The 26,110-nt window shown below is 43.5% G+C and overlaps 1 protein-coding gene across 6 annotated transcripts in view; it reads left to right on the top strand.

The window, feature by feature from the left end:
- The window catches only part of robo3 (roundabout, axon guidance receptor, homolog 3 (Drosophila)), a 231,698-nt gene that overhangs the window by 157,691 nt on the left and 47,897 nt on the right, over window positions 1-26,110 (top strand). For all 6 annotated transcript variants that reach the window (XM_061702475.1, XM_061702473.1, XM_061702472.1 and 3 more), the window contains 3 exons: window positions 17,507-17,631; window positions 19,533-19,704; window positions 22,894-23,099. In XM_061702475.1, the coding sequence (XP_061558459.1) occupies window positions 17,507-17,631; window positions 19,533-19,704; window positions 22,894-23,099 (503 nt within the window). The remainder of the gene's footprint in view (window positions 1-17,506; window positions 17,632-19,532; window positions 19,705-22,893; window positions 23,100-26,110) is intronic.

Raw genomic sequence — 26,110 nt, 5'->3', positions numbered from 1 at the left:
ACAGTCACTGCTAGTAATAAATGATTTTTTTTTTTTACAATTTTTATAGCAGCTTATACGCATCTTCGAACAACCCAGCTTGCCTTGATGTTCCTTTAACCATCACAGAATTACATAACGCATTAAAAAATATGCAACCGGGATGGGCGCCTGGGCGGACGGAATCCCTGTTGAATTCATTAAACATTTTTGGCCAATACTAGCGCCTCAATTTTTCAGAACAGTCAATGATATAAAGGATAACGGTAGAATTAGTAGCCATATGAACACAGCTTGAATTAAGTTATTGCTAAAGCCAGGTAAAGACCCCACTTTCCCGGCGAATTATCGGCCCTTATCACTGATTAATGTAGATATCAAGATTATCTCGAAAGCCCTCGCAGCGAGACTTGAAAAGGTACTTCCGTCGATAATCCACTATGACCAGACAGGCTTCATTAAAGGCAGAAGTTCCACAAATAATGTCAGACCTCTGCTGAATTTAATAAGCATGTCACAGCGTAAAACTCTAAACGCAATCATCATGTCACTTGACGCAGACAAAGCTTTTGATAAAGTTAACTGGGCTTTCCTGTTTGCAAATTTGGCTTTGGAGATTCAATTATACATTGGATAGCAATATTATACAATTTGCAGAAAGCGACAGTCACCACAAATTGGCTGTTAGGCAGTAGTGCCTGGCAGCCATGCCCCCACCACCTTGGCTCATTGACCGCTCCAGATTTTAATGCACCACACCATTTAGGGGGCACTGATACACGGGGTAGGGTCAATGACTGCCAGTTGGGGACCTGGCAGTCATAGTAACAGAGGGGGGGGGTCTCACTTATTTGCATGGCGGTGCTCCTGAGGTCAAGCCCCACAGGCTGGATGAGTGCTTAGTGTTGGGTCTGACCTCTCATGGCCTGCGGCTGCTCCTTGGTCCCCCCCCGCCCCTCCCCCCCTTATCGTTCCCTTGTCAGTTGCCCCTATCTGCCCTCCTTTCCAACAAACAAGGGACACTCTCCAGCCCTCGGGCTGGGCGGGGTCTGGCTGCATCGCGGGGCCTGTGGGTTGGAGGGGGCGTCTGGCTCTCCTGGGGGTGGAGGGGTGTGTGGGGTGGCGGGGCGTGTGGGGCGGTGGGTGGGGTGTGGGGGTTCGTTGGGGGGGGGGTGGCATTGAGTCCCTGCGCCCCCCACTGGGTGGCCAGTTGTCGGGGAGCCTCGCTGGGGCCAGCGGACCTCCCTGGGTCCTTCAGTGTGGGATGTGTCCCATCTGTCGGGCTGCTCTCGGGTGGACCCCTCGATTGATTGGGTGGGGTCTTCAGCCGCCGCGATGCGGCCACAGCAATTACAGGACAGTAATTTGTGCATGTAAAACGGTATCAATTCACTTGCATGTATCCGCAGGCACACACCCCTAGGACACTTTCACTGGGTGTGGGCTCACGTAGTTACTGCGACAAATAACTCGTGAAAATGCAAATCGCTTATGTATCCCCTCACTTATACTCTCATCCTGTAGACTTTTATAATTTACATAATTAATGCCACCACACTTCAGTTGTACAGCCGGGTTCACGACACTTGTCCTGCATGCTTCTTCACCTATCTTTGTCCTGTTCTATCTTGTCCTGTTGTTCCCTCACAGGGTGTAGCACTACAGCCCCATGTAACACTCATATTTAATGTTTCATTGTAGATAATGTAATGATTTACTTCTCTCATCCTGTTTACAATTAGTGCTTTGTCTTTTGTCTTTGTTTCTCTCTCCCTTCTAGAAACTTTGTTCTGTTCGACTGATCAAGTCTGATTCTCAATAAACCTCAATTATAATACCACAGCGGAAGCTTAAAAAACTTCACTGTGACACAGTAAAACTGTTCCGGCATAAAAGGGATACAGATTTTCCATTCTGCTTGACCTAACAGCCGAACAGGACAAAAAAAAAAAGACTATACAGAATGAGAGAGAAAGTAAAAAAGTAAGAGTTTAAGTTCCTTTTCGAGTATCAATTCTTCATGCCTCTGGAGTGAAAGGCAAGATCAAAAAGAAGTGGAATTGCATTACAATAAAGTCACTCCCTTGAAGAGATGCACTCGGCTTCAAACTGTCATTTGTGATGATAAAAGGGAATATTTAGTAACAGTAACAGTGGATTTTTGTGAGGGGTCCTACAGTTTCTATTGATACATGTGAACACTCTAAAATGACATCCACGTGCATGCAATGACAAACATAGTTTTTCTATTATATATATATATATATATATATATATATATATATATATATATATATTCATGTATTCATAAATGTTTATACATATATTCATCTATGTTTAGACATTTATGCATACACTCGTACATTACACATGCACAAACATACCTACAGTATACAGTAAAACAACAAAACAAAATGTTTCTAATGTGTTTTTGTAGCTGACAGAAAAAGTAGGTCCAGTAGGTATTGGGCAAAGTAATATTGAATATGGGCCATTGCATGCAGCTATAGACACTATATTTCATAATAATAATGATAATGTGGTAAAACATACACTGTGTAATGGGAAGGATATTTATTTCATTGTTCTAGCGACAGTATAACTCTTTAAACAAGCCATCATGTCCAGTCTGTTTCACATTTATCAGAAACTCATCATCTCATTGTTCTCTCTTTTCATTTCCACCCCTCTATGCTTCCTTACATCACAGTTGGCTCATCCAGTGAGTATCTCATTTCATGCCATCTTTCTGTATGTCTGACTGTGTGAGAGACATACTTTTGGGAAAGAATTGCTGAGAGAATAACTATAGTTACCCAAATACTAGGATAGGACTTTAATTGGTAAGTTGTTATTTTCCACAATTATGTATGATGAATTTGTCTCCGGTAGTTGGAGCTGCTCTAGTACGACAACAGACAGTCAATTGACAGAGAACACTTTTGAGACATAAAGACATTGAGAAAAACAGTCACTGAGCAATAAAGGGTTGCTAGTTATCTGGTAATGCCGGTACATTTATTTAATTTTTTTTTGACAATTGTGCAAAAGATGCAGAGTCCTCTAGCACTTAGAACAGTTCGAATGACTACTCTCGCAATAGGCCGGTGCAAGGACCATTGTGCAAAGGGCGCCGAGACTTCAAGGAGTGTATGCAGTTTAAAGTGACGAGTAGTGCGATACTCTGGGACAATGTTGATTGTGCAAATGTTGCAGATACTCCTCAGTCAGTGTGCAAATGGGGCAGATGCTACTCTGGCATGAATGGCCATTATTGGTCAACAACAGATATGCAAATAGTGCAGCGTGGCGAGACTACTACATTGAGTACACGAGTAGTATATAATTGGCCCGACAGAAGTGTCTACAAAACGCATGTCGACTGGTTGGGCGAATTCCCATGGACTCTCGAGGACCTTGCTGAGGGTGAAGAGCTTGTCTGCTGTTCCACAGCCAGGACGAAAACCACACTGCTCCTCCTGACTCTGAGATTCAACTTCTTGATGGATCCTCCTCTCCAGAACCCCTGAAAAGTACTTATTAGGGTGGCTGAGGAGTGTGATTTCCCTATAGTCACTTCTTAAAAAAGGGGGACCACCACCCCTGTCTGCCAATCCAAAGGCACTGTCTCCGATGTCCATGCGATGTTATAGAGGCATGTCAACCAGGACAGCCCCACAACATCCAGAACCTTTTGGAACTCAGGGCAGGTAAACCCCCATTGTACAGGCGCCGAGTTTGGGGGCAATAAGTATGTCCACACCTGCTTGGCGCCTCACACCATGGGCAACTACAGAGTGGGAAAGAGTCCAACCCATCTCAAGAGGACTGGTACCGGAGCCCAAGCTGTGTGTGGAGGTGAGCCCAACTATATCTAGTCGGAAGTTTTTAACCTCGCACACCAGCTCGGGCTCTTTCGCTGCCAGAGATGTTACGTTCCACGTCCCTAGAGTCAGCTTCTGTAGCCGGGGATCGGACTGCCAACGACCTCACCTTCGGCCGCCACTCAGTGGACTGGAAGAAACCGGTTTTATCAAGGAAACATGGAAGGTGGGATGAGTGTGGAGAGAGGCAGGGAGTTTAAGGCGTACCGCACATGGATTTACCGCAGCCACAATCTCATCGGGGCCTATGAAATGGGGGGACAGTTTTTTTGGATTCAACCTTGAGTGATAGACGCTTCGTACTGAACCACACTTTCTGACCAACCGTGTAGGCAGGCACAGGGATATGGCGACGGTCAGCTTGTACATGAGACATGGCAGAGGATCGGAGAAGGGCAGCGCAGGCCTGGTTCCAGACCTTGGAGCACCGGCGTATGTGGGCCTGCACTGAAGGGACTGCAAGCTCCTGCTCCTGCGATGGGAACAGTGGAGGTTGGTAGCCTAAGGAGCATTGAAGTGGGGACATGGCCAACGAGGTGCTGCGCAGCGAATTATGGGCATACTCAACCCAGGCAAGGTGGGTGCTCCATGAAGCAGGATGAAACTGGGATATGCAACGGGCGCTCTCCAGCTGTTGATTGGTGCGCTCACATTGCCCGTTTGTCTGAAAATGATAGCCAGAGGATAGACTAACACCTATACCAAGCGCTGTGGAAAACGCTCTCCAAACCTGCGAGGTGAATTGGGGGCCCCTGTCAGACACTATATCAGGCGGAAAACGTGCTGGACCAGCAGGTCGGCAGTCTCCTTGGCAGATGGAAGCTTGGAAAGTGCCAGGAAGTGTGCTGCTTTGGAAAACCTGTCCACCACAGTGAGAATGACTGTGTTCCCATTTGACGGGGGAAGCCCAGAAACGAAGTCCAGGGCAATGTGCGACCAAGGACGTCTGGTAATGGGAAGCGGAAGCAGTAAACCAGAGCTTGGTGTCGAGGATGTCTTATTTTGAGCACATGCTGTGCATGCAGCGACAAAGGACCAGGTGTCATCTTCCATGGTGGGCCACCAGAAGCGTTGACGGAGGAAGGCAAATGTTCTGCGGATTCCAGGGTGACAGGTAAGTCGCGATGAATGGGCCCACTGTAGCACCCGGGGGCGGACCGAATCAGGGACAAACAGGGAGTTCCGAGGACCCCCACCAGGATCAGCTTGTTCTTCCTGGGCCTCCTTTACCAGCGTTTCTATTTCTAATGTGATTTAGCCCAGAAAACAATGGGGAGACAAGATGAGATCTCGATCATTCTTGACACTCTCCAAGGCGAACTGGCAGGATAGGGCATGGTGTTGGTGTTTTGGGCCCCTGCGCGGTAGGACAAGGTAAAGGTGAAGTCGGTCAAAAAACAATGCCCACCTGGCTTGACAGAAGCTCAGCCTCTTAGCAGATGATGTATTCCAAATTCCTGTGGTCGGTCCACACGACGAATGGGTGTTCGGCGCCTTCCAGGAAATTCCACCATACCTCCAATGCCATCTTCACCGCCAAGAGGTCCCAGTCTCCGATCCCATAATTTTCCTCCTCCTGAGACAGGCGAAGGTACAAGGGTGGACCTTACCATCAGTCTGGGTTCGCTGAGAGAGCACCGCACCAACCCCCGCCTCTGATGCATCGACCTCAGCTATGAACTGCCTCTGTGAATCCGGATGAACGAGGATAGGAGCTGAGGAAAAAGGTTTATTTAGCTCACGAAGGCCACGTCAGCCTTCTCAGACCATTGGAAGGACTTTAGGGTTGATGTGAGCGCAGTAAGGGGTGCTGCCACCCAACTGCAGTTCCGAATGAACCGCCGGTAGAAGTTGGCAAAGCCAAGGAATCGCTGCTGCTCCTTTCTTGTGGATGGTGGTGGCCACTCAGTGACTGCAGCTACCTTGGCTGGGTCCATTTGAGGCTGCCCCTCAGCAATGACGTAACCCAAAAAGGTGGTCTTTGGAACATGGAACGCACACTTTTCTGTTTTAACAAAGAGCTTGTTCTCAAGGAGTCTCTGAAGTACTTGTCGAACATGTCGTTCGTGATCTGCGACGGAACGGGAGAAAACCAGGATGTCATCCAGGTACACAAAAACACATTTTCTGATCACGTTACGCAGGACGTCATTGACTAGTGCCTGGAAGACAGCAGGGGCATTGATCAGGCCGAAAGGCATTACGAGGTACTCGTAGTGCCCTCTATGGGTGTTAAATGCTCCCTTCCACTCATCTCCCTCTCGAATGCGGACAAGGTGGTAGACTTGGCGCAGATCCAACTTGGTGAAAACTGTTGCCCCGTAAAGGGGGGGAAAGGAAGAGTCAATCAGGGGCAATGGGTACTTATTCTTAATGGTGATGTTATTAAGGCCACTATAGTCCACACATGGACGGAGGGTCTTGTCTTTCTTGTCCACAAAAAAGCCTGCCCCCACCGGTGAAGAGGAGGGCCGGATAATACCTGCGGCCAATGACTCGCTGATGTAGGTCTCCATGGCCTCCCACTCTGGAGGAGAGATGTTAAAAAGACAACTGCTTGGTAGCGGTGCACCGGGCTGTAGTACAATAGCGTAATCGTAAGGCCTGTGTGGGGGTAGAGAGGTGGCATGGTGTTTGCTTAATACTGGAGCTAGGTCATGGTAAATTGAGGGGACACCTGATAGGTCAGGGTATTTACTCCGACTTCGGCCACTTGGGGGCACCGCAGCAGATCGCAAGCTGTTCTCATGACAGAAATTGCTCCATGAGGTGATCTTGGGCACGGTCCAGTCGATGCTGGGCTTATAGAGCCTCAGCCACGGCAAGCCAAGCACGATTGGAACTTGAAGACAAGGGAAAACATGAAAACTTAAAGTCTCAAGATGGTTACCTGATAGATTGAGGGAAATGGGAGCAGTCTCTTGCAGGATATGGGTGATCAGCCGCCCATCAAGGGCAGTGGCATTCTTGGGAGTGGTCAGAGCCAGTAGATGAATTTTCATCTTTTTAACTAGGCGGTGGTCAATGACATTCTTGTCAGCTCCAGAGTCTACTAGTGCTAAAACGGGCAGAGACAGCTCATTCCAGCAGATGGTAGCAGAGATCTGAAAACGGACAGAAGAGGAGGAACTTGCATTCTGACTCACCAACTCCTCCTTTATTGGTGAGTCTGGCAGTTTGACGGACGTGTGGGACAGTTTGCGATGTAGTGGCCCGCCTCTCCATAATACAAGCACAGATTAGAGGTTCTCCTGCGTGTTTTCTCCAAATCTGAGAGTTTTGTTCGACCAAGTTGCATGGGTTCATCGATCTCGGGAAGCAGGGGTGGTGATGAAGTCTTCGGCTCAAAGGAGGATTTGAGAGTGGAGTGCTGTGGAGAAGGAAGCGGGGTAGGCGAAGTCTGTGACCTTGAGTTGCGTTCCCTCCGCCGCTCACGGAGACGACAATCCAGTCTGATCGAAAAATCAATCAGCTGATCTAGGGAGCTTGGCTCATCCCTGGAGGCCAACTCGTCTTTAAGAGACTCATTTAGGGCTCCCCAAAGAACTTCCTGTAGCGCCTCATCATTAAAGTTACTCTCGGCAGCGAGAGTCCGAAAAGTGATCGCAAATTCAGCCACACTGCGAGAGCCCTGTCGGAGTGACATCAGCTGTTTCAAAAATGTTCTTCATCTCCGTGGAAAAAGAAGAGTATGACGCACAGACGGCTGACCATTTCTCCCATTCCACTGTGGCCCACGAGAGCGCTGTACCCCGGAGACAGCCGATGAGGTAGGCGATTTTAGCGTTGTCAGTGGAGTACGACTGCGGTTGCTGTTCAAACACAAGTGAACACTGGACCAAAAAGGCGCGACAAGACCCTAGATTGCCGTCGTAAGGTGCTGATGCGGGTACGTATGGTTCACGCTGTGGATAAGATAACCTTTATTAGTTCCACAATAGGGGATTTTGCCAGGAATGACATCCCTCTGCACATTCCAGCATTCCCCTCACTGTGCATTTTAAAAACTTTTAAACCCATTTCTATTCTCCAGATTCTGCACCTGCTTTAGTCTTTTATTGTTTTTATTGTTTTCAACTTGTTATTGTTTTAGTTGTGAAATTTATTTTATCTTACTGTATGTTTGATTATATCTGTCACTTTAATATATCACTTTAATACCAGTTGTGGTTGTTTTAAAAGTGCTTTACAAATAAAGTTGAGTTGAGTTTAGGGAATGTTAATGTAGTGTCAGAGGTATGGCCATCTCTGTCACTCTTGTCGCACAGAAACTAAGGAGCTCATTCTATCTTGAAGCGCATGCGTGATGGTGTTCATCTGGAGCCAGGGCTTTACATTAACTTTAGCACTAGTAGCACTGGTGCACCCCAGCTCATGATTTGGTCGCACCATTTTTTGAGGCGGCACAGTATGACCATGGTATACCATAGTTTCGGTTGATAGTGACTTGAAATATGATATTTCCTAAATACGTTACTGTGAATAACTTTGTCTGCAATAAGCAATAGCAGACAAAACAGGTTAATTAAAAAAAAAAAAAAAAAACAAAGGCTTTACTTTTATTTCATCATTTGTGGGGGGCAATTTTTACAGTGAGGGCTCCGAACCCTCTTCAACTGGGAAAACCACTTAATTTTAAGCATTACCAAAACCATATGACTAACATTTTAAAAGTCTACCACCACCATATAAAAGTATCATTTATGATTATTCACACCATTTTGCAAATTATTTACTTACAAAACAAACCAATTTACCTATTTAAAATCACAGTCCCAGACAGAAATCATTACTATTGCAATTATTACACTTTATTTTGATTGATGCTATGAACAGAGTTTAGACAGGCAGACAGGCTGATAGATAGATAGATAGATAGATAGATAGACAGACAGACAGACAGACAGACAGACAGACACAATGGCGTACTAGCCTGTCTGTGATGTGCATATGTTGTGCGCATGTACGCGACGGTGCTGTGATAATAGCCTGACCAATTTGGAAGAAGCAGTCCGTTAGGTTGCTAATCAGCCAATCATCAGGGATATTGCAGGGAGTCGCTTTTAACCCAAATGGAATTCGTAACAATGATTGACACGGCGGAGGCACGGTTGCCGACTGGTGAGCACAGTTCTGAGGACCGGGGTTCAAATCCCGGTCCCGCCTGTGTGGAGTTTGCATGTTCTCCCTGTGCCAACACGAACGTCCCAACTTCATTGGAATTGGGGTTGTATTTTCAATGGACCGACTACTGAACTCTCCTGCCAAAACACGAATTTCATGAGTTCATTCACTATTTCCTATGTAGCTGTTTTGGAAACATGCTAAATTGTCTGCATTCGTAGAATAATTCATTGGAATTGGGGTTGTATATTCTGTGTGTGAGAAAGAGAAGGGTGAAAGATGAATGTCCCAAAATGGGCGTGAGAGTGCACTGAAACACACGCAGATGTGTGTGAAATACACTGCATCAGTGTGGGACTGTGACAGCTGCCTGTCACAACATTGTCCTCGAGGAATTCTTGTTGGGAGTGCGGGTGCTTTTGTTTTTGTGTGACAGTGTCAGAATGTTGACACGTTTACTGTGCGGGCAGGGGATCAGAGGAGGTGTATGGCATTGGTGCTATAGCACTTTGTCTGCTTTTGTTTATGTGTTGCTCATGGAACAATTTACATCCTTTGATTTCTCCCAGTAGAAGCACAGCATGTGGTGATTCGAACCACTTGAATACTTTGCCTACTTATTTTGTATAACCATGCTCCCTTTTAAACCTTTACAAAATCTTGTTCACTGCCATATGTTCACTGCCATGTCTCTCCACACAGGAACAGCAATAATTACATGGTGATACAGCAATAATTGATTAATTTAGAAAAAAAAAATCTACAGTAAATGGATAAGTACCCCGGCCAAAGAACTAAGAGTCAATTTGTACTTAATTGTTTTTAGGATGTTGCTAGAAATAAAAATAAATCAACAATAAAAGACTAAAGAAGTTAGGTTAGCTATATTAATGAAAACTATTTGCAATTTGCACAGTTCTTTACATGCCTGTGAACAAGTACAAATAATTTTGGACATGGAACGTTTTAAAATTAATCTCTGAACACAAAATCTTGTTATTATTTTATCAATTTTCTTGTGACCATAGAAACATACCCTTTCATTCATTCATTAATTTTCCGTACCGCTTATCCTCACTAGGGTCGCGGGCGTACTGGAGCCTACCCCAGCTATCTTCGGGCGAGAGGCGGGGTACACCCTGAACTGGTAGCCACCCCATCGGAGGGCACATATAAACAAACAACAGTTCGCACTCACATTCACATCTACGGGCAATATAGCGTCTTCAGTTAACCTACCATGCATGATTTTGGGATGTGGGAGGAAACCGTAGTACCTGGAGAAAGCCCACGCAGGCTTGGGTAGAACATTCAAACTCCACACAGGCGAGGCCGGATTTGAATCCGGTTCTCAGAACTGTGAGGCAGATGTGCTCACCACCCATTCAACAAATGAAACTTAACTAACTCAAAATGGATGTAGGGTATGGATAGTTTTGTGCTCAGTTACTGTGGAGATGTAGAAATTAAAGAACTGAAACAAGCAAATATGAAAATAAAATTTTCCAGCCCAGTAACAAAATCTTACTCATATTCAGTTAATTAGTAATATGTATGTATTGTCCCCAACAAACAAAATATTGTCCGTCAAGGTTGTGACAAATTTTTTATAATGAAATAATAATAAGTAGCAACTAATAAAGATAGACTCCAGTATTGATTGTTGAGTCTTTGTGCTCATCAAAACAAATTGAACAGTTTTGAGGAGCAGATCAATAAAAATGTTAAAAACATGACATATTCAAAAATATTTTCATATGGTATATATGCTGACAGTACATATTACTGTACAGCAGAGAATACTCATCATTAGATGCACGACTCTACACACTCTGATGTCTTACTGCTACAGCATCATTATCTGCTGGTGGTATATTTATAGTGTACCATCAGAGATAACAATGAGCATTTTTAAACAAAAATAATAAAATAAAACATTAAATAAAGTGCAAACAGTAAAGAGCAAAGCTTCCCACAATTAAAACTCAGCAGGCCGAAAGGAAAACAAAATGACACTAGCAGTAATATGCTGTGCCAATAGTTTACATGACATTCTGCCATTGTTTGTGGAGCTTTGTCATGTATTTTTCAAAGCCCTGTTTCAAGTTATTTTCCCCGTCCTTGTCCAATGTAAGGATGCTAATTTTTGTCAGTGTCCTAAATCTAAAGCTCAGTGTCTTCCCTCATTGCTAATTCCCTCGTTATTGCTAATTATTTATTACAGCCGCAGGCAATGTGCTCGTTTGCCTACCTAACGTTGCTATAATCCCGACAAGCCTGTGAAGAGAACCATAAACAGAATTTTAATAATATGATATTTGTAGCTGTCACTGTATTTGGGTCAAAGTAATGTCGTGTCAGACCAGGGAAAATGTTCATGTGCTTGCTCAATGTATTGTATAGCCTGTTGAACATCAATCCCACATGTAAAGGTAAATGGATTTCACTGAATAGAGAGTTTTCCCGTGACGTCAAGCACCTCCGGACACGGTCGCAGCCCCCATGCTGGAGGTAATACGCATTGTTTGTGTTTGAATAGATTCATTTGATAGCCAACGTCATAAAGTGGTGAATTATTCTGGGTGTTTGGCTGCAACAATACAGACAGGAGGGACGTCTCATTTCACTGTTTACAGGCACCGATTTGGAATCAAGTTGCAAAGAAAGAGCATTTCTCAATGAGAAAACAGAGATTGTGGCTTTCACGAATCTAACCAGATACCCAGTTTGTTCTGAACACTTTGTTGAAGATATGCTTAGCAATGTTAGAAAATGCACGTTGCATACTTAACAAGCAGTACGTATTTCCATTCACAAAGTTTACAGTTTAATTCAGTACTCTTAAATAACACAGATTTATAAAATATGTTTATGTTGGATATCGGTCGATTGTTGCCGTGGTATTATATTAAACATATACACATCAGAAATGTAGGATTCTTTGCTTACGAATGGCGGCTTACTCCCACCATGCAAACTGCTATCTAACCTTGAGCCTCATGTTTGACAAAGTCAGTGCTGTTTTAGCGAAAGTAAACCAAGCTGTCAACTCTTCTGGGTCATTAAGTGAAACCGTCTCATTTGTATTTCTGCTTGTCTTCACGCGCAATTATGCAGTGAGAGATGTTTGAATTGTGTAAGGATCGGAGTCGTTTATGACGACCACTTTGTCATGGTGTCGTGTCTTTGTCACTGCATCCAACGTTTCTATATACTCTATAAACCAGGTTTCGTTAGCCTTTGTGACATGGAGTGCCAGTTTGAAATTGTCTTCTCAACGAATGTGCCATTATCAACTTTAACGCGGGTCTTTGGAAATGTGGGCAGGACCACGGCTACAGCACTGCGGGAATGCTGGGCAGGAGTTGTCACTTAAGGCCCTGTGGGGTCAATGCCCATATTTTGGTCCCTCGGTGTGGGACGTGTCCCGTCCACCTGGCTGCTCTCGGGTAGACCCCTGGGCCTGATCCCGCCCCTCCATCGATTGGGTGGGGTCCTCAGCCGCCGCAGTGCGGCCACAGCAATTACAGGACACTTCTGTCAGTCTTTGTGCATGTAAAACGGTGTCAATTCACTTGCATGTATCGGCAGGCACACACCCCTAGGACTCTTTCACTGGGTGTGGGGGAAAAACTTTGTTCTGTTCGACTGATCAAGTCTGATTCTCAATAAACCTCAATTATAATACGAAGAAACTACAGCGGGAGCTTAAAAAGGGTTATGCAAAGAGAAACAAAAATGAATAAAATCAAAGACAAGTCATGTCGGTCCACGGGTCTTTTTGTTTCAAGCCTAGCTTATCCTTCTGATCCGGACCTCCAGCATGGCAAACAAACAACCACCAGTCATGTGATTGAAAAAAGCTATCTGTCGCACGTTTATATTTCATTTCCATATAATTTGATCACTGCGATTGGCTGGCAACCAGTTCAGGGTGTACCCCGCATCCTGCCCGATGATAGCTGGGATAGGCTCCAGCACTCCCGCGACCCTTGTGAGGATAAACAGCTCAGAAAATGGATGGATGGATGGATAATTTGATCAATAACTGTAAAGACATACCCCATTAAATTTCCTTTTGAAAAACAATTAATGTTACTGCTATGACTAGGCTGTTTGAATTATTGGCAGTTTTTATCATCAAATGGTCATAATTGTTTCTAAGAAAAAATAAATATAAAGTAATATTTTTCCATCTTTTAGTGCCGAAATGTCTTTCCCGTTAGTTGTTACAAATTAAGCCTTATGATTTGTGACATGTTTTCTCAAGATGTTAATTGCATATTTGGACAAATAGGAGAACAATCGTTCTCCTATTTTGCTGAATATGCCTTTTCCTTGAAAACTAATACAAGTGCACCTCAGTGTCTTCAGAGTTCCTTTTTTCTTTTTTTTCTTTTTTTTTTGGTGGTTCTTTTCCAAATGGTTCTTCTTTATCACTCTTTACCCTTAATGCAACTGGAGAGAGCTTCATTATGTTGTTGCAATACACGAGAGAGATCTGTGAGCTGAAGTGTCAGGATGAGGCAGCCATTTTACATTCATACAATAGCAGACAGCAAAATAAATGGTATAATTTCTATTGTATGTCTTTACCGTTATTACGATTGTATGAAGAGTGTAATGGTTTGATGAGTCATTGGGATCATTTATGAATTTGTATCTGCAGTTTGAAGGTCAAAACGTAAATTGTGCAATTCACATGATTTTATGAAGCTGTTTGTTTTTACACTTATAAATAATAATAGTTACTTTTATACGCCTTTCATGCCACCCAAGGTCACCTTACAAAGTATGGGTTAAAATCCAAGCAAAACATGAATAAAAGCATCAATAAGACATCAATAAAAATGCAGGAACGATGAAACGGTAGAACAGTAAAATAGTAAAACAAACAGGTATCGTGCAAATGTCCTATTAGAGAGAGTATCCGAATTTGAACAGATGAGTTTTGACTTTGGGTTTAAAATGTTATGAGGAGTCTGTCTATATTATACTGTATGTACAGGGAGAGAGTTCCAGAGTCTGTGTGCCGGGCAGCTGAAGGCTCAGGCACCCATTGTGCGGGGGTGGTGAGGGGGGTGGTGAGGAGACCAGCAGAGGTTGAGCGGAAGGTATGGGAGCGAGTGTATTTCTGCAGGAGGTCGCAGAGGTACAGTAGGTGTGAAGAGCTTTGTAGGTAAAGAGGAGGCTATTGTAAGGGATCCGGTATTGTACAGTGAGCCAGTGAAGTTGAATGAGAACAAGGGTGATGTGGTCAGATTATTTGGTTCGGGTGATGATACGGACGGCCGAGTTCTGGATGATTTGAAGCCTGTTGATGAGTTTGGAAAGGAGACCAGAGAGGAGGGCATTGCAATAATCGTTACGGGATGTGATAAATGAGTGGACCAGGATTTAAGTTTTGGATTAGGGCAGTGATCGGTGTAGTCTAGAGATGTTACAGAGGTGGAAGAAAGCAGTTCGGGTAATATTATGCACTTTTGTCTTTACTGTTATGTAAGAAGTGCATTTCAGTGGGACACATTTTTAATTACTTATTTATTTATTTTTATAAATGTCTTTTCCGTTTTCAAATGTTGTGCAAATGACCCTTATTCAGTATTAAAAGTGCTTTTACATTGTCACCTCAAAGGTAACAGCTCATTCACACACTGCTGAATGCATGAACCATGATCAACTGGGGGTTTAGCTGGGGATAAAACCCACATACTAAGTGCAGAGAGATGACTGCTGTATCGTCCAAGCCAACCCTACATGTGTTTATTGCTTCAGAATGTTATATGTTGCATTATATCGGCACCAAGTACAACCCCAATTCCAATGAAGTTGGAACGTTGTCTTAAACATAAATGAAAACATAAATAAAAACAGAATACAATGATTTTCAAATATTGTTCAACCTATATTTAATTAAATACACTAGAAAGACAAGATATTTAATGTTCAAACTGATCAACTTGATTGTTTTTAGAAAATAATCATGAACTTAGAATTTTATGGCTGCAACATGCTCCAAAAAAGCTGGGGCAGGGTCATGTTTACCACTGTGTTAAATCACCTTTTCTTTTAACATTCAATAAAAGTTTGGGAACTGAGGACACTAATTGTTGAAGCTTTGTAGGTGGAATTCTTTCCCATTCTTGCTTGATGTACAGCTTCAGCTGTTCAACAGTCCGGGGTCTCCGTTGTCGTATTTTACGCTTCATAAAACGCCACACATTTTCAATGGTAGACAGGTCTGGATTGCAGGCAGGCCAGTCTAGTACCCGCACTCTTTTCCTACGAAGCCACACTGTTGTAACGTGCAGAATGTGGTTTGGCATTGTCTTGGTGAAATAAGCAGGGGTGTCCATGAAAATGATGTTGCTTGGATGGCAGCATATGTTTCTCCAAAACCTGTATGTACCTTTCAACATTAATGGCGCCTTCACAGATGTGTAAATTACCCATGCCACTGCCACTAACACAGCCCCATACCATCACAGATGCTGGCTTTAGAACTTTGTGTCCATAACAGTCCGGATGGTTCTTTTCCTCTTTGGCCCAGACGACACGACGTCCACAATTTCCAAAAACAATTTGAAATGTGGACTCGTCGGACCACAGAACACTTTTCCACTTTGCATCAGTCCATCTTAGATGAGCTCGGGCCCAGAGAACCCAGCGGCGTTTCTGGGTGTTGTTGATAAATGGCTTTTGCTGTGCACAGTAGAGTTTCAAGTTGCACTTACAGATGTAGCGCCAAACTGTAGTTATTGACATTGGTTTTCTGAAGTGTTCCTGAGCCCATGTGGTGATATGTGTCGGTTTTGATGCACGGGCATTCAATGTTGGTTTTCGGCCTTGCCGCTTACATGCAGGGATTTCTCCAGATTCTCTGAACCTTTTGATGATATTATGGACCGTAGATGATGGAATTCCTAAATTCCTTGCAATTGTACGTCGAGGAACATTGTCCTTAAACTGTTCGACTATTTTCTCACGCACTTGTTCACAAAGAGGTGAACCTCGCCCCATCTTTGCTTGTGAATGACTGAGCAATTCAGGGAAGGTCCTTTTATACCCAATCATGGCACCCACCTGTTCCCAATGAGCCTATTCACCTGTGGGATGTTCCAAACAGGTGTTTGATAAGAATTTCTCAACTTTCTCAGTCTTTTTTGCCACCTGTCCCAGCTTTTTTTGGAAGGTGTTGCAGCCATAAAATTCTAAGTTAATGATTATTTGCTAAAAACAATAACGTTTATCAGTTAGAACATTAAATATATTGTCTTTGTAGTGTATTCAATTAAATATAGGTTGACCATGATTTGCAAATCATTGTATTCTGTTTTTATTTGTGTTTAACACAACGTCCCAACTTCATTGGAATTGGGGTTGTATTATGCTGCTTTTGTCAAATATTTCAAAGCTTGCATCAACCTGCACAGGAACTCTGTTCTTGGGGTAGCTTGGCTTTAAAGTAGTGTACTACTGTAGTTTATTGTCGCTCAAAGTAAAAATCCACAATTCCAACTGCGTGCCTCCACACTGAACCTTTGGGTCACCGCTTTTCCTCACTAGGGTCACGGTTCATCTTCTTTAAAACATAAACTAAATTTACTGACTTTAAAACTACTAAAAGTGTCATTGTGGTTCACCGTTGACGCATGTTGGTCTTAATTTTTCTGAAAAAACTAATTTTTCTTTTTGCGTAGAAAATTATGTTTCATCCCAGTCTGTCTCTGTGCCTTTACAAAGAATGAACTGAAAGAGAGGCAAGAGATCAAGTGGGAATAAGAGAAATCAGAACTGGTGAAGGAATTATGTTTGGAATTATGCATTTAAGCCCCCTGTGTGGAGGGAAGCCTGGTACTTGCTACTGAATCAATAGAAATCAAAGATGTGTATGTTTCGATCGCACACACTCGGTGGCTGTAAGAGGAGAAAAAAAAAAAGAGACAACAGACAACGTAACCTCAATTTGTAGCCCCCACCTCCTTATTTGTCAAGTTACTTTCAAATTATACAAGTATAGACCTAAGAATAAGGTCAGTATCTTAGGTTGTAATAAAATATGCCCTCAGTAAACCAACCTTCTTTTTGAGAATCAACCAAAAATTGGAAAAACCTGTGTATTATGGTTATACAACCATATCGTACAGATAGTGTAATATTGAGAAATTGTAGCTGGCGTAAAGCAGGAATATTTGAATGTATCCGAGATTTGCATTGGTATGTTCTATTGTTCTTTGTTAATACACACCCACAATCAATGCTGGCTTTTACGTATGTGATATGTGTGGATTATTTTGTCATGTGTTTTTGTGACGATAAAGCGATAGAACACTCTAAATGACAATGATTTGCCACTTGCCTGAGCTGTTGTTTTTATATGTGGCCATTCACAGTCAAAGCTTGTCCTCACTGCTAAATATAGACATACTGCACAGACATACATAGTTGAACACCAATCTTTAAACGTTTCGATTTCTGAAGTGTTCGGAAAGTAATTTATATGATCCTCTATTCTTCAGTGCCCCCTCAGATTGTTGTGCGGCCACGAGACCAGATCACAGCACCAGGCCGTACTGTAACCTTTCTCTGCGGCACTAAAGGAAACCCCCCACCGGCTGTCTTTTGGCAAAAAGAAGGAAGCCAGGTAAGACATTGTCATGTTGGTTTTAAAACTAAGTCTAACGTAGTCAAAACCTCTCTCTAAAAATTCTTCTGGACTTTTTTTCCCCTCTTTTACCACAATAGATATTTTGTGCTAATAATTTTGTGGCCCCACAATTTTAAACACAGAACTATAAACTCCAATTTTAATGTTGAGGTGGGGTTTAAAATTTTTAATTCACACTTGTCATTCAATAATACAGTTTATGCAGGTTATATTTAATATGTCTCATTATGAAGCAATTCGATGCAAATGCATGCTTCATGAAGAATTTAATAGCCTTTCTCTTAACCATCATTCTTTGTCTTTCTTGTGTGCTGTGTGTGGTAGAGCACTTGTAAAAACATTCATACACACCAGCCTTGCAATAATTTTTGTCACTCTGGCTTTTATTCAGCATCAGAGCGTGAGTCTGCATAGGCTTGCACATCTACAAATGTGTGCATGTGTGGGTTTCCACAAGTGTGTGATCAGCATTGCAGCATTGTTAGAATGCACTGAAAGACCCGATGAGAGAGCGTGGGTGCCTGTAGCGTGGTTTACAGTTCTATACCGGTTCGGCAAGCTTGAGATCAGATGAGATGAGGAATTTGTGTAGGAGAGAGAGCCCGAAAGAAGGAGGAAGAGTGAGGAAAAATCATGGCGGAAGATGACACACAGCTGGAATTGTGTGGGGAAGCATGATGAAAACTGTGGCTTTGTATGAATCAATCGGGTGGATGTCTTACACACAACAAAAGTTCACAACCTTGTTTCGACCACTACAAAGCTGTGGAATTGCTTCCAGACTTGGGGTTGGCAGACTAGTCGACTAGTCGACTTTACCACTCCATAATGACATTTAGTACTTGACGCGGACTTGTTGGAATCATGTTTTTTTGCCCTGCTTGAGGTGGTGGCAGAGCTGCTTTCAGCCACAAATGAGCACACTGAATGGAATGTGTTTGTCACCTTAATTGATTAAATTTTAATTATCTTCTATTTCTGAATATACAGTTTTGGTAGGTTTGAGGTAAGCTAAAGGCGGAAAAAGCTTTTGAACAACTTTTTGGCCTGCAATATCCAAGTTGAAGGAGAGGAGGGATTATTCCACCATACTCCAAGAGGTTCATGATTATTTACAAACACTGCAAACTCATACAATGCAAAACCTGCTGTTAAAAAGAACTACCGTATGTTAAGTGTTAGTGAGGAGATGTTGAGATATTCAGAGAATTCGCTGTTGAAGTTTGTTTTAGGCTTAGGTGGATTGTAAACAGGGGCTACAATGGTTCATTTAGTTATATGGCTACAGATACAAATGACCAATAAATTCGAGCAGAGATGCAGTGAACTATTGCGAGCCCTCCTCCACGTCTACTGTTTGGTTGTTGCCAAGTTTGCGTTGAACAATCTGTAAAAAAAAAAATCATACTTGTGGTCGCAGATGTGATCCTGGAGGAGCTATAACTTTCCGTAAAGTGGCTGGATGTTGAAGAGTCCGACGGTGATCTTGGTGCTGTGTTCACCCGCTTTGCACGTATTTACCGACATCACTATGGCAGTCTGGCAGTCCACATTTCATTCTCGATGGACACCAGAATCCAGAGATCCAGCAGATACCACTGTGATGGCCAAAATGAGTACAGAACAATACTTGTCACAAAATCAAGGTGGCAGTCAATAGCATATTAAAAGTTCATTAAAGATAGCCGGTGAGCAGCTGCAGCAGGAACACCAGTGTTTGCTCAAACCAGAAGTGGAGAAACACTCATGAACAAATGGACACACACCCAACAACTACCATTCAAACAACTAAGAAGCAACATATGTTGAATATGTATCTGAAGTTAATTTGCATGGTGTTTATTTTATTTTGTTTTTTTGTGTCTGTTCTTCTCCAGATCTTGCTGTTCCCTATTCAGGAACAGTCAAAACAAGGCCGTTTTTCTGTGTCGCTTAGCGGTGAGCTCACCATCATTGATGTCCATGTCGAGGACTCCGGCTACTACATTTGCCAGGCCATCAGTGTGGCGGGCAGCATACTTACAAAAGCCCTGTTAGAGGTGGAAAGTGGTGAGTTGCACATACTTTGTACGCACGCACACACACACAATCACATTCTGGCTTACGTGTGTCGAGGGGACTGCATGGGCTCTTATGCATGCACTATTTTGTATGTATAATGGTGCATTTTATTCTTCTATGCTGCGGCCCACGTTTCGGTGATGCTTTGGCCCGCTTGCAGTGCATTATTTCCAGATATGGTCATTCTGAAACAAAAGATGATAAAACGACTCGTGCTTTTTCACTGCCTGTGATCCGTGGGGTCCATCAACAAATGTCGCACTGACATTGATGGTTCCCACCTCGGACTCAGCACTGAATGAGTCCCTGGCAGAAATACGGTACATCCAGCTGGACCTGTCACCCGGAAAATGGTAGTTTGCACCTTAGACTCAGCATCCACTATGGTCCAGTGTTCTTTATCACTGACAATAATACAATTTTCTTTGGAAACGAAGTACATCATAGTAAGATGATGCAAGAACAAAAATATGGTAAAATCTGAAACAAAATGAACCCGATCTGGATCTATTTCATACTTGTTCAAGTGCCATTAAAACTCTCAATGTCCATCATGTTCAAAATGGTTGTCAAAGTACCCACGTACATACGCAGCTTGGTGGACGTAAGTCTCATGGGAGACACCACAAAGCTTTGCATAGGCACGAGAATAGACCACGGACATGGGTCTATGCTCCTTGACTTGCAAAGATGCATTGGTTGTCTTCTAAAACACTACTTGGCTGTCTCTGCGCAACAAGGAGCTGTAATGCGCAAATCATTTTGGGTGACAGAATTGGGACGGGACAGCCATGCTTCCTCCAGGTGAACATATTTTAGAAATACTAGGAAAGCTTTTTCTCCACTTCGAAGACTTCCCACTCCAAATCTGTTTGGGGATCAGTGGTGTGTCTACCCAAAAATGGACACCCTTATGCTTGAACATGGTTTTCATTATGGACAATCCGTGATGAGCACAGAAGTCAAATAACAGAACACCACTAGGGTTCTGATCGGGGGGGGCGTTCCTCCCAATCACGCCCTTACAGGTCTCACTGTCATTGCCCACGTGAGCATTGAAGTCCCCCTGCAGAACGATGGTGTCCTCAGCAAGAGCGCTTTCCAGCACCCCCTCCAAGGACTCCAAAAAGGGAGGTTACTCTGAACTCTTGTTTGGTACATAGGCACACACAACAGTCAGGACCCGTCCCCCAACCCAAAGGCGGAAGGAGGCTACCCTCTCGTTTACCGAGGTGAACCCCAATATACAGGCACAGAGTCAGGGGGCAATAAGTATAGGCACACCTGCTCGCCACCGCTCACCTTGGGCAACTCCAGATTGGAAGAGAGTCCAGCTCTTCTCAAGAGGACTGGTACCAGAGCTGTGTGTGGAGGCGACCCCGACTATATCGAGTAGGAACTTCTCCGCCGGAGGGGGGGAACGTTACCTGTTTGTGTTGTGCCGCCAGGCCCTCCCCTTCGAGCCCCACCTCCAGGCTTCGCTGCAGTGGGTTGCCCCGGTGACCCGTGTCCGGGAAAGGGAAAATCTCTTCCAGAATTTTTATACATCACAGGAGTCTTTGGAGCCGTGCTAAAGAAAGATTCTTGTTCCCTAGAAGCAGGAATTGTTAATTGTTTCCATTGTTTGTTTATTTTGAGAAATGAAGGTGGAACAAATACATTTTATTTCTACTTTAAAGCTTAACAGATAAATTTCACAATTTCAAGGGCTAAATCCTATAATTCAAATTAATGACATTAAGATACAGTAAATTACTCCCTTGATACTGTATATAGGTTTTTGTTTCCGCTGGATTTTACACTTACACTATGAACATCTCCCACTGGGCTGGAGGCACAATGCCTAATCTCCTTTTGATTATACAGTATATGTGCTGATGTAAAGTCAAACATCCTTCAAATCTGTCACAAATTAAAATACCCCTCCCCCAAATGAGCAGACGGCAGGGGGTCTTATCTGATGTAATCAAAGAGGACAAGTGGTGAAGGCGACATGCAAATAACCAAACTGCAACATATGTTCCCTTTAAAATGGGGTTATAGTCCTGCACTACATGTTGGTGGATTTTTCACATTTTGAGTTGGTTCCAGAAAAATCCTGGACTGGTCGCCTGACAGTCGCAGGTCACATATAGGCAAACAACCATTCACACTCACTTCACTCACTAGACTCACTAGAGTCTTCAATGAGCCTAACATAAATGTTTTTGGAATGTGCGAGGAAGCCGGACTAGCTGGAGAAAACCCACTCGAGCAGAGAGAGAACTTGCAAACGCTCGACCCCATGCTGCCTATTATTATTATTATTATTATTATTATTATTATTATTGTCTCACAAAATATATGAATGGTAAAGCCACAGTAAAGAGGAGGTTTCCTTTTTAACTGCGAAAGGTATGAAATTAAATATACAGCATATTTAACTCAAATGATCCTTGTATATATTTAATATATCCAACATGTTACAGATCATCAGGAAATTTATTGTGGAGCTATTATTCAACCCTTCCAAGCAGGCAAATGTTTTCCTGGAATGTGTTAGGTCTGTATTTAGATTCATTAGAGCAGAATGGTGGTATTATTTTTTTCATGTAACAAAGGAATTACAATGTATCTGGGTAAATGTCCATCCATCCATTTTCTGAGCCGCTTCTCCTCACAAGGGTCGCAGGCGTGCTGGAGCCTATCCCAGCTATCATCGGGCAGGAGGCGGGGTACACCCTGACCTGGTTGCCAGCCAATCGTAGGGCACAAACAAACAAACAACCATTCGCACCTACAGGAAATTTAGAGTCTTCAATTAATGCATGTTTTTGGGGTGTGGGAGGAAACCGGAGTGCCCGGAGAAAACCCACGCAGGCACGGGGAGAACATGCAAAAATTCCACACAGGGGGGGCTGGGGATTGAACTCGGGTCCTCAGAACTGTGAGGCTGACGCTCTAACCAGTCGACCACCGTGCCACCCTGAGTAAATGTGAGATTGCTTAATGGATTGTGAGACTGGAATTATATGTGGCTGTCAGAGCAACAAACTATTGAGTCATGTGGACAGGATGTTTACTCAAGGATATTACAGTATCTAGCCAAAAGGTTTACTTACTTTCTTTGAAATATTTTCTGAGTAAATGGCTGTAAGTCTTAAACAACTTTATCATTTAACTTTGAAATCCCCACAGCGCCTTCAGATCGTGTTCCCCCCATCATCCGGCAAGGACCAGCAAATCATACTCATGTGCCAGGTTCAAATGCACAGTTACACTGCCACATCATGGGGAACCCTATTCCTAGTATCCAATGGGAGAAAGACGGTCAGAGGATTCTAGTGAATGATGGTCGAATCAGCCTGATGGAAAATGGCACCTTGCAAATTGCCAATCTTCAGGTATGTCAAATTTGTATATTGTTTTTACATTAGCTTTGGTTCCAAATATTGCACACTGTTATTGTCAGAATCAGAATCAGAATCATCTTTATTTGCCAAGTATGTCCAAAAAACACACAAGGAATTTGTCTCCGGTAGTTGGAGCGGCTCTAGTACAACAAAAGACAGTCAATTGACAGAGAACACTTTTGAGACATAAAGACAAAAAACAGTCACTGAGCAATAAAGGGTTAATAGTTATCTGGTAATGACAGTACATTTTTCTTTTTTTTCCCTTTTTTTGACAATTGTGCAAAAGATGCTGAGTCCTCTAGCACTTAGAGCAGTTTGAATGACTAATATTGCAATAGTCCGTATTCAGTTTAAAATGACGAGTAGCGCGATAATATGGGACAATGTTGGTTGTGCAAATGTTGCAGATACTCCTCAATCAGTGTGCAAATGGAGCAGATGCTACTCTGGCATGAGTGGCCAGTATAGGTCAACAACAGATATGCAAATAGTGCAGCGTGGCGAGACTACTACAGTGAGTGCACAAGTAATATATAATTGGCCCCACAGAAATGTGACAACGAACTCAAGTCAAAAAAATGCCAGCATGTTGTCATGGAATTGTAGGTTAGGTGTTTAAGAAGTTGATCGCAAGAGGGAAGAAGCTGTTGGAATGTCTGCTAGTTCTAGTTTACATTGATCGGTAGCGCCTACCTAAGGGAAGGAGCTGGAAGAGCTGGTGACTGGGATGTGGAGGGTCCAAGAAGATTTTGCACGCTCTTGGCTTAGTTCTGGCAGTGTGCAAGTCCACAAGGGAAGGTAGGGGGCTACTGGCATTCTTTTCAGCAGTTTTGATTATCCGTTGCATTCGAAGTTTGTCCTTTTTTGTCGCAGCACCAAACCGGACTGTGATGGAAGAACACAGGACTGATTCAATGACCGCTGTATAGAACTGCCTCAGCAGCTCCCGTGGCAGGCCGTGCTTTCTCTGCTGGGCCTTTTTGAGGACGGAGTTGATGTTGGTTGCCCCCTTCAGGTCCTGAGAGATTGTAATTCCCAGGAACTTGAAGGTCTCGACGCTTGACACAAGGCAGCTGGACAATGTGAGGGGCAGCTGTGGCGAAGGATGCCTCCTGAAGTCCACGATCATCTCTACAGTCTTTAGCGTTTTCAGCTCCAGGTTGTGTCGGCCACACCACAGCTCCAGCCGCTACAATTCCTGTCGATATGCAGACTCGTCACCGTCCTTGCTGAGGCCGACGACAGTGGTGTCATCTGTAAACTTGAGGATTTTGACAGCCGGGTGCGCTGAGGTGCAGTCGTTCGTGTAGAGAGAGAAGAGCAGCGGAGAGAGGACACAACCTTGGGGCGCCCCAGTGCTGATGCTGCGTGTGGATGAGGTGGTCTCTCCCAGCCTCACCTGCTGTGTCCTGCCCGTCAGGAAGCTGTAAATCCACTGGCAGATGGCAGGTGAGACGCTGAGCTGGAGAAGCTTGGATGAAAGGAGTTCAGGGATGATGGTGTTGAACGCTGAGCTGAAGTCCACGAACAGAATCCTCGAGTAGGTCCCTCCACTGTCGAGGTGTTCAAGGATGAAGTGCAGTCCCATGTTGACTGCATCATCCGCAGACCTGTTCGTTCGGTAGGCAAACTGCAGGGGGTCCAGCAGGGGACCTGTGACGCTCTTGAGGTGGTCCAGCACGAGACGTTCAAAGGACTTCATGACCACAGATGTCAAGACGACAGGCCTGTAGTCATTTAGACCCGAGATTGCAGGTTTCTTGGGGACTGGAATGATGGTGGAGCGTTTGAACAGGATGGTACTTCGCACAGTTCCAGAGATCTATTGAAGATCTGAGTGAAGACTGGCGCGAGCTGGTCCGTGCAGACTTTGCGGCAGGATGGGGACACATGGTCTGGGGCTGCCACTTTGTTAATCTTTTGTTGTTTGAAGATGCGTCTCACATCCTTGTCTGTCCCAGATTAACAGTGTTTTTCATGTTTAAATGTATATGCAACCCTCTGCAAAACGATTATATTAATTGTAAATGATAAATCATTTTTAAGTCGTTCCTTCAGCACCAGAACGTATGAAAATTAGTCCTACACACAAAAATACATTCGACCTAAACTGAGAGCATTACAGTTTTCTCAAACGATAAGCTTTTAGAATAGGAGGAGAGACCGTCAATGTATTCTCAAAGCCACAACCGTGAGGCGTGATCACCATGATAATGATTATGCAAGGCCATTAGCAATCGTTAGTACTGTTGTACTCCATGCTAATGAAATCCATTTGGCACAGAAGTCCCTCTTGGGTATGAAGCATCACCTGAGGTCACCATAGCATTGCAACGACTTGAGGAGACTCAAACATTGATTGATTGGGGGTTCTTAATGACTAACAATCGTTGAGACTTTTAATTCAATTCTCAGTACATCAGAACATTTGAGACCTGAACAAAAGATTGAGATGTAGAAACATGGGGAAATAAGGGGTGGAAGAAATAGAGGAAGCATTCAGAAACCTACTAAGCATGTAATCCCAATTTTATCTCGTGGAATTCAAAGTGAATGACTTAATTTCTTAGACAACATTTTAGTGTCCGTGCTTTAGAACTCACCCATAGCTGTCAATAGTATGTTACAGTATACAATGGAACCTCTAAGGTTGATCACAATCCGTTCCAGATGCTGGTTGGCAGCCGCTTACACCCCCCCCCCCCCCCGCCCCCCCCCCTCCTTAGTTACTGTAACCATTATTAACTGGACAAGTTGTAGTTAAAGTAGCATTTTAATATATTTATATTTAGAGTTACTATCAAATACATGTACTGTAGTATATTAACCACTAAACCATTAAAACAAACTGTTTACTCGCCCATATGTTCAATGACGTGCCACGCAAGCATTGTTGAGTATGCACAGGGATGGAGGGAGGACGCGTTGCTTCACGTAAAAAATGTATGTAGCTCACTATGCTATCTCAAGAAATTTTTTAATTACAATTGTCAACTCGG

This window comes from Phycodurus eques, chromosome 17, assembly GCF_024500275.1.
Source record: "Phycodurus eques isolate BA_2022a chromosome 17, UOR_Pequ_1.1, whole genome shotgun sequence".
Lineage (NCBI taxonomy): Eukaryota > Metazoa > Chordata > Actinopteri > Syngnathiformes > Syngnathidae > Phycodurus > Phycodurus eques.
Note: the sequence above shows the minus strand (reverse complement) of the source record. Positions and strands in the feature narration are given on the sequence as shown.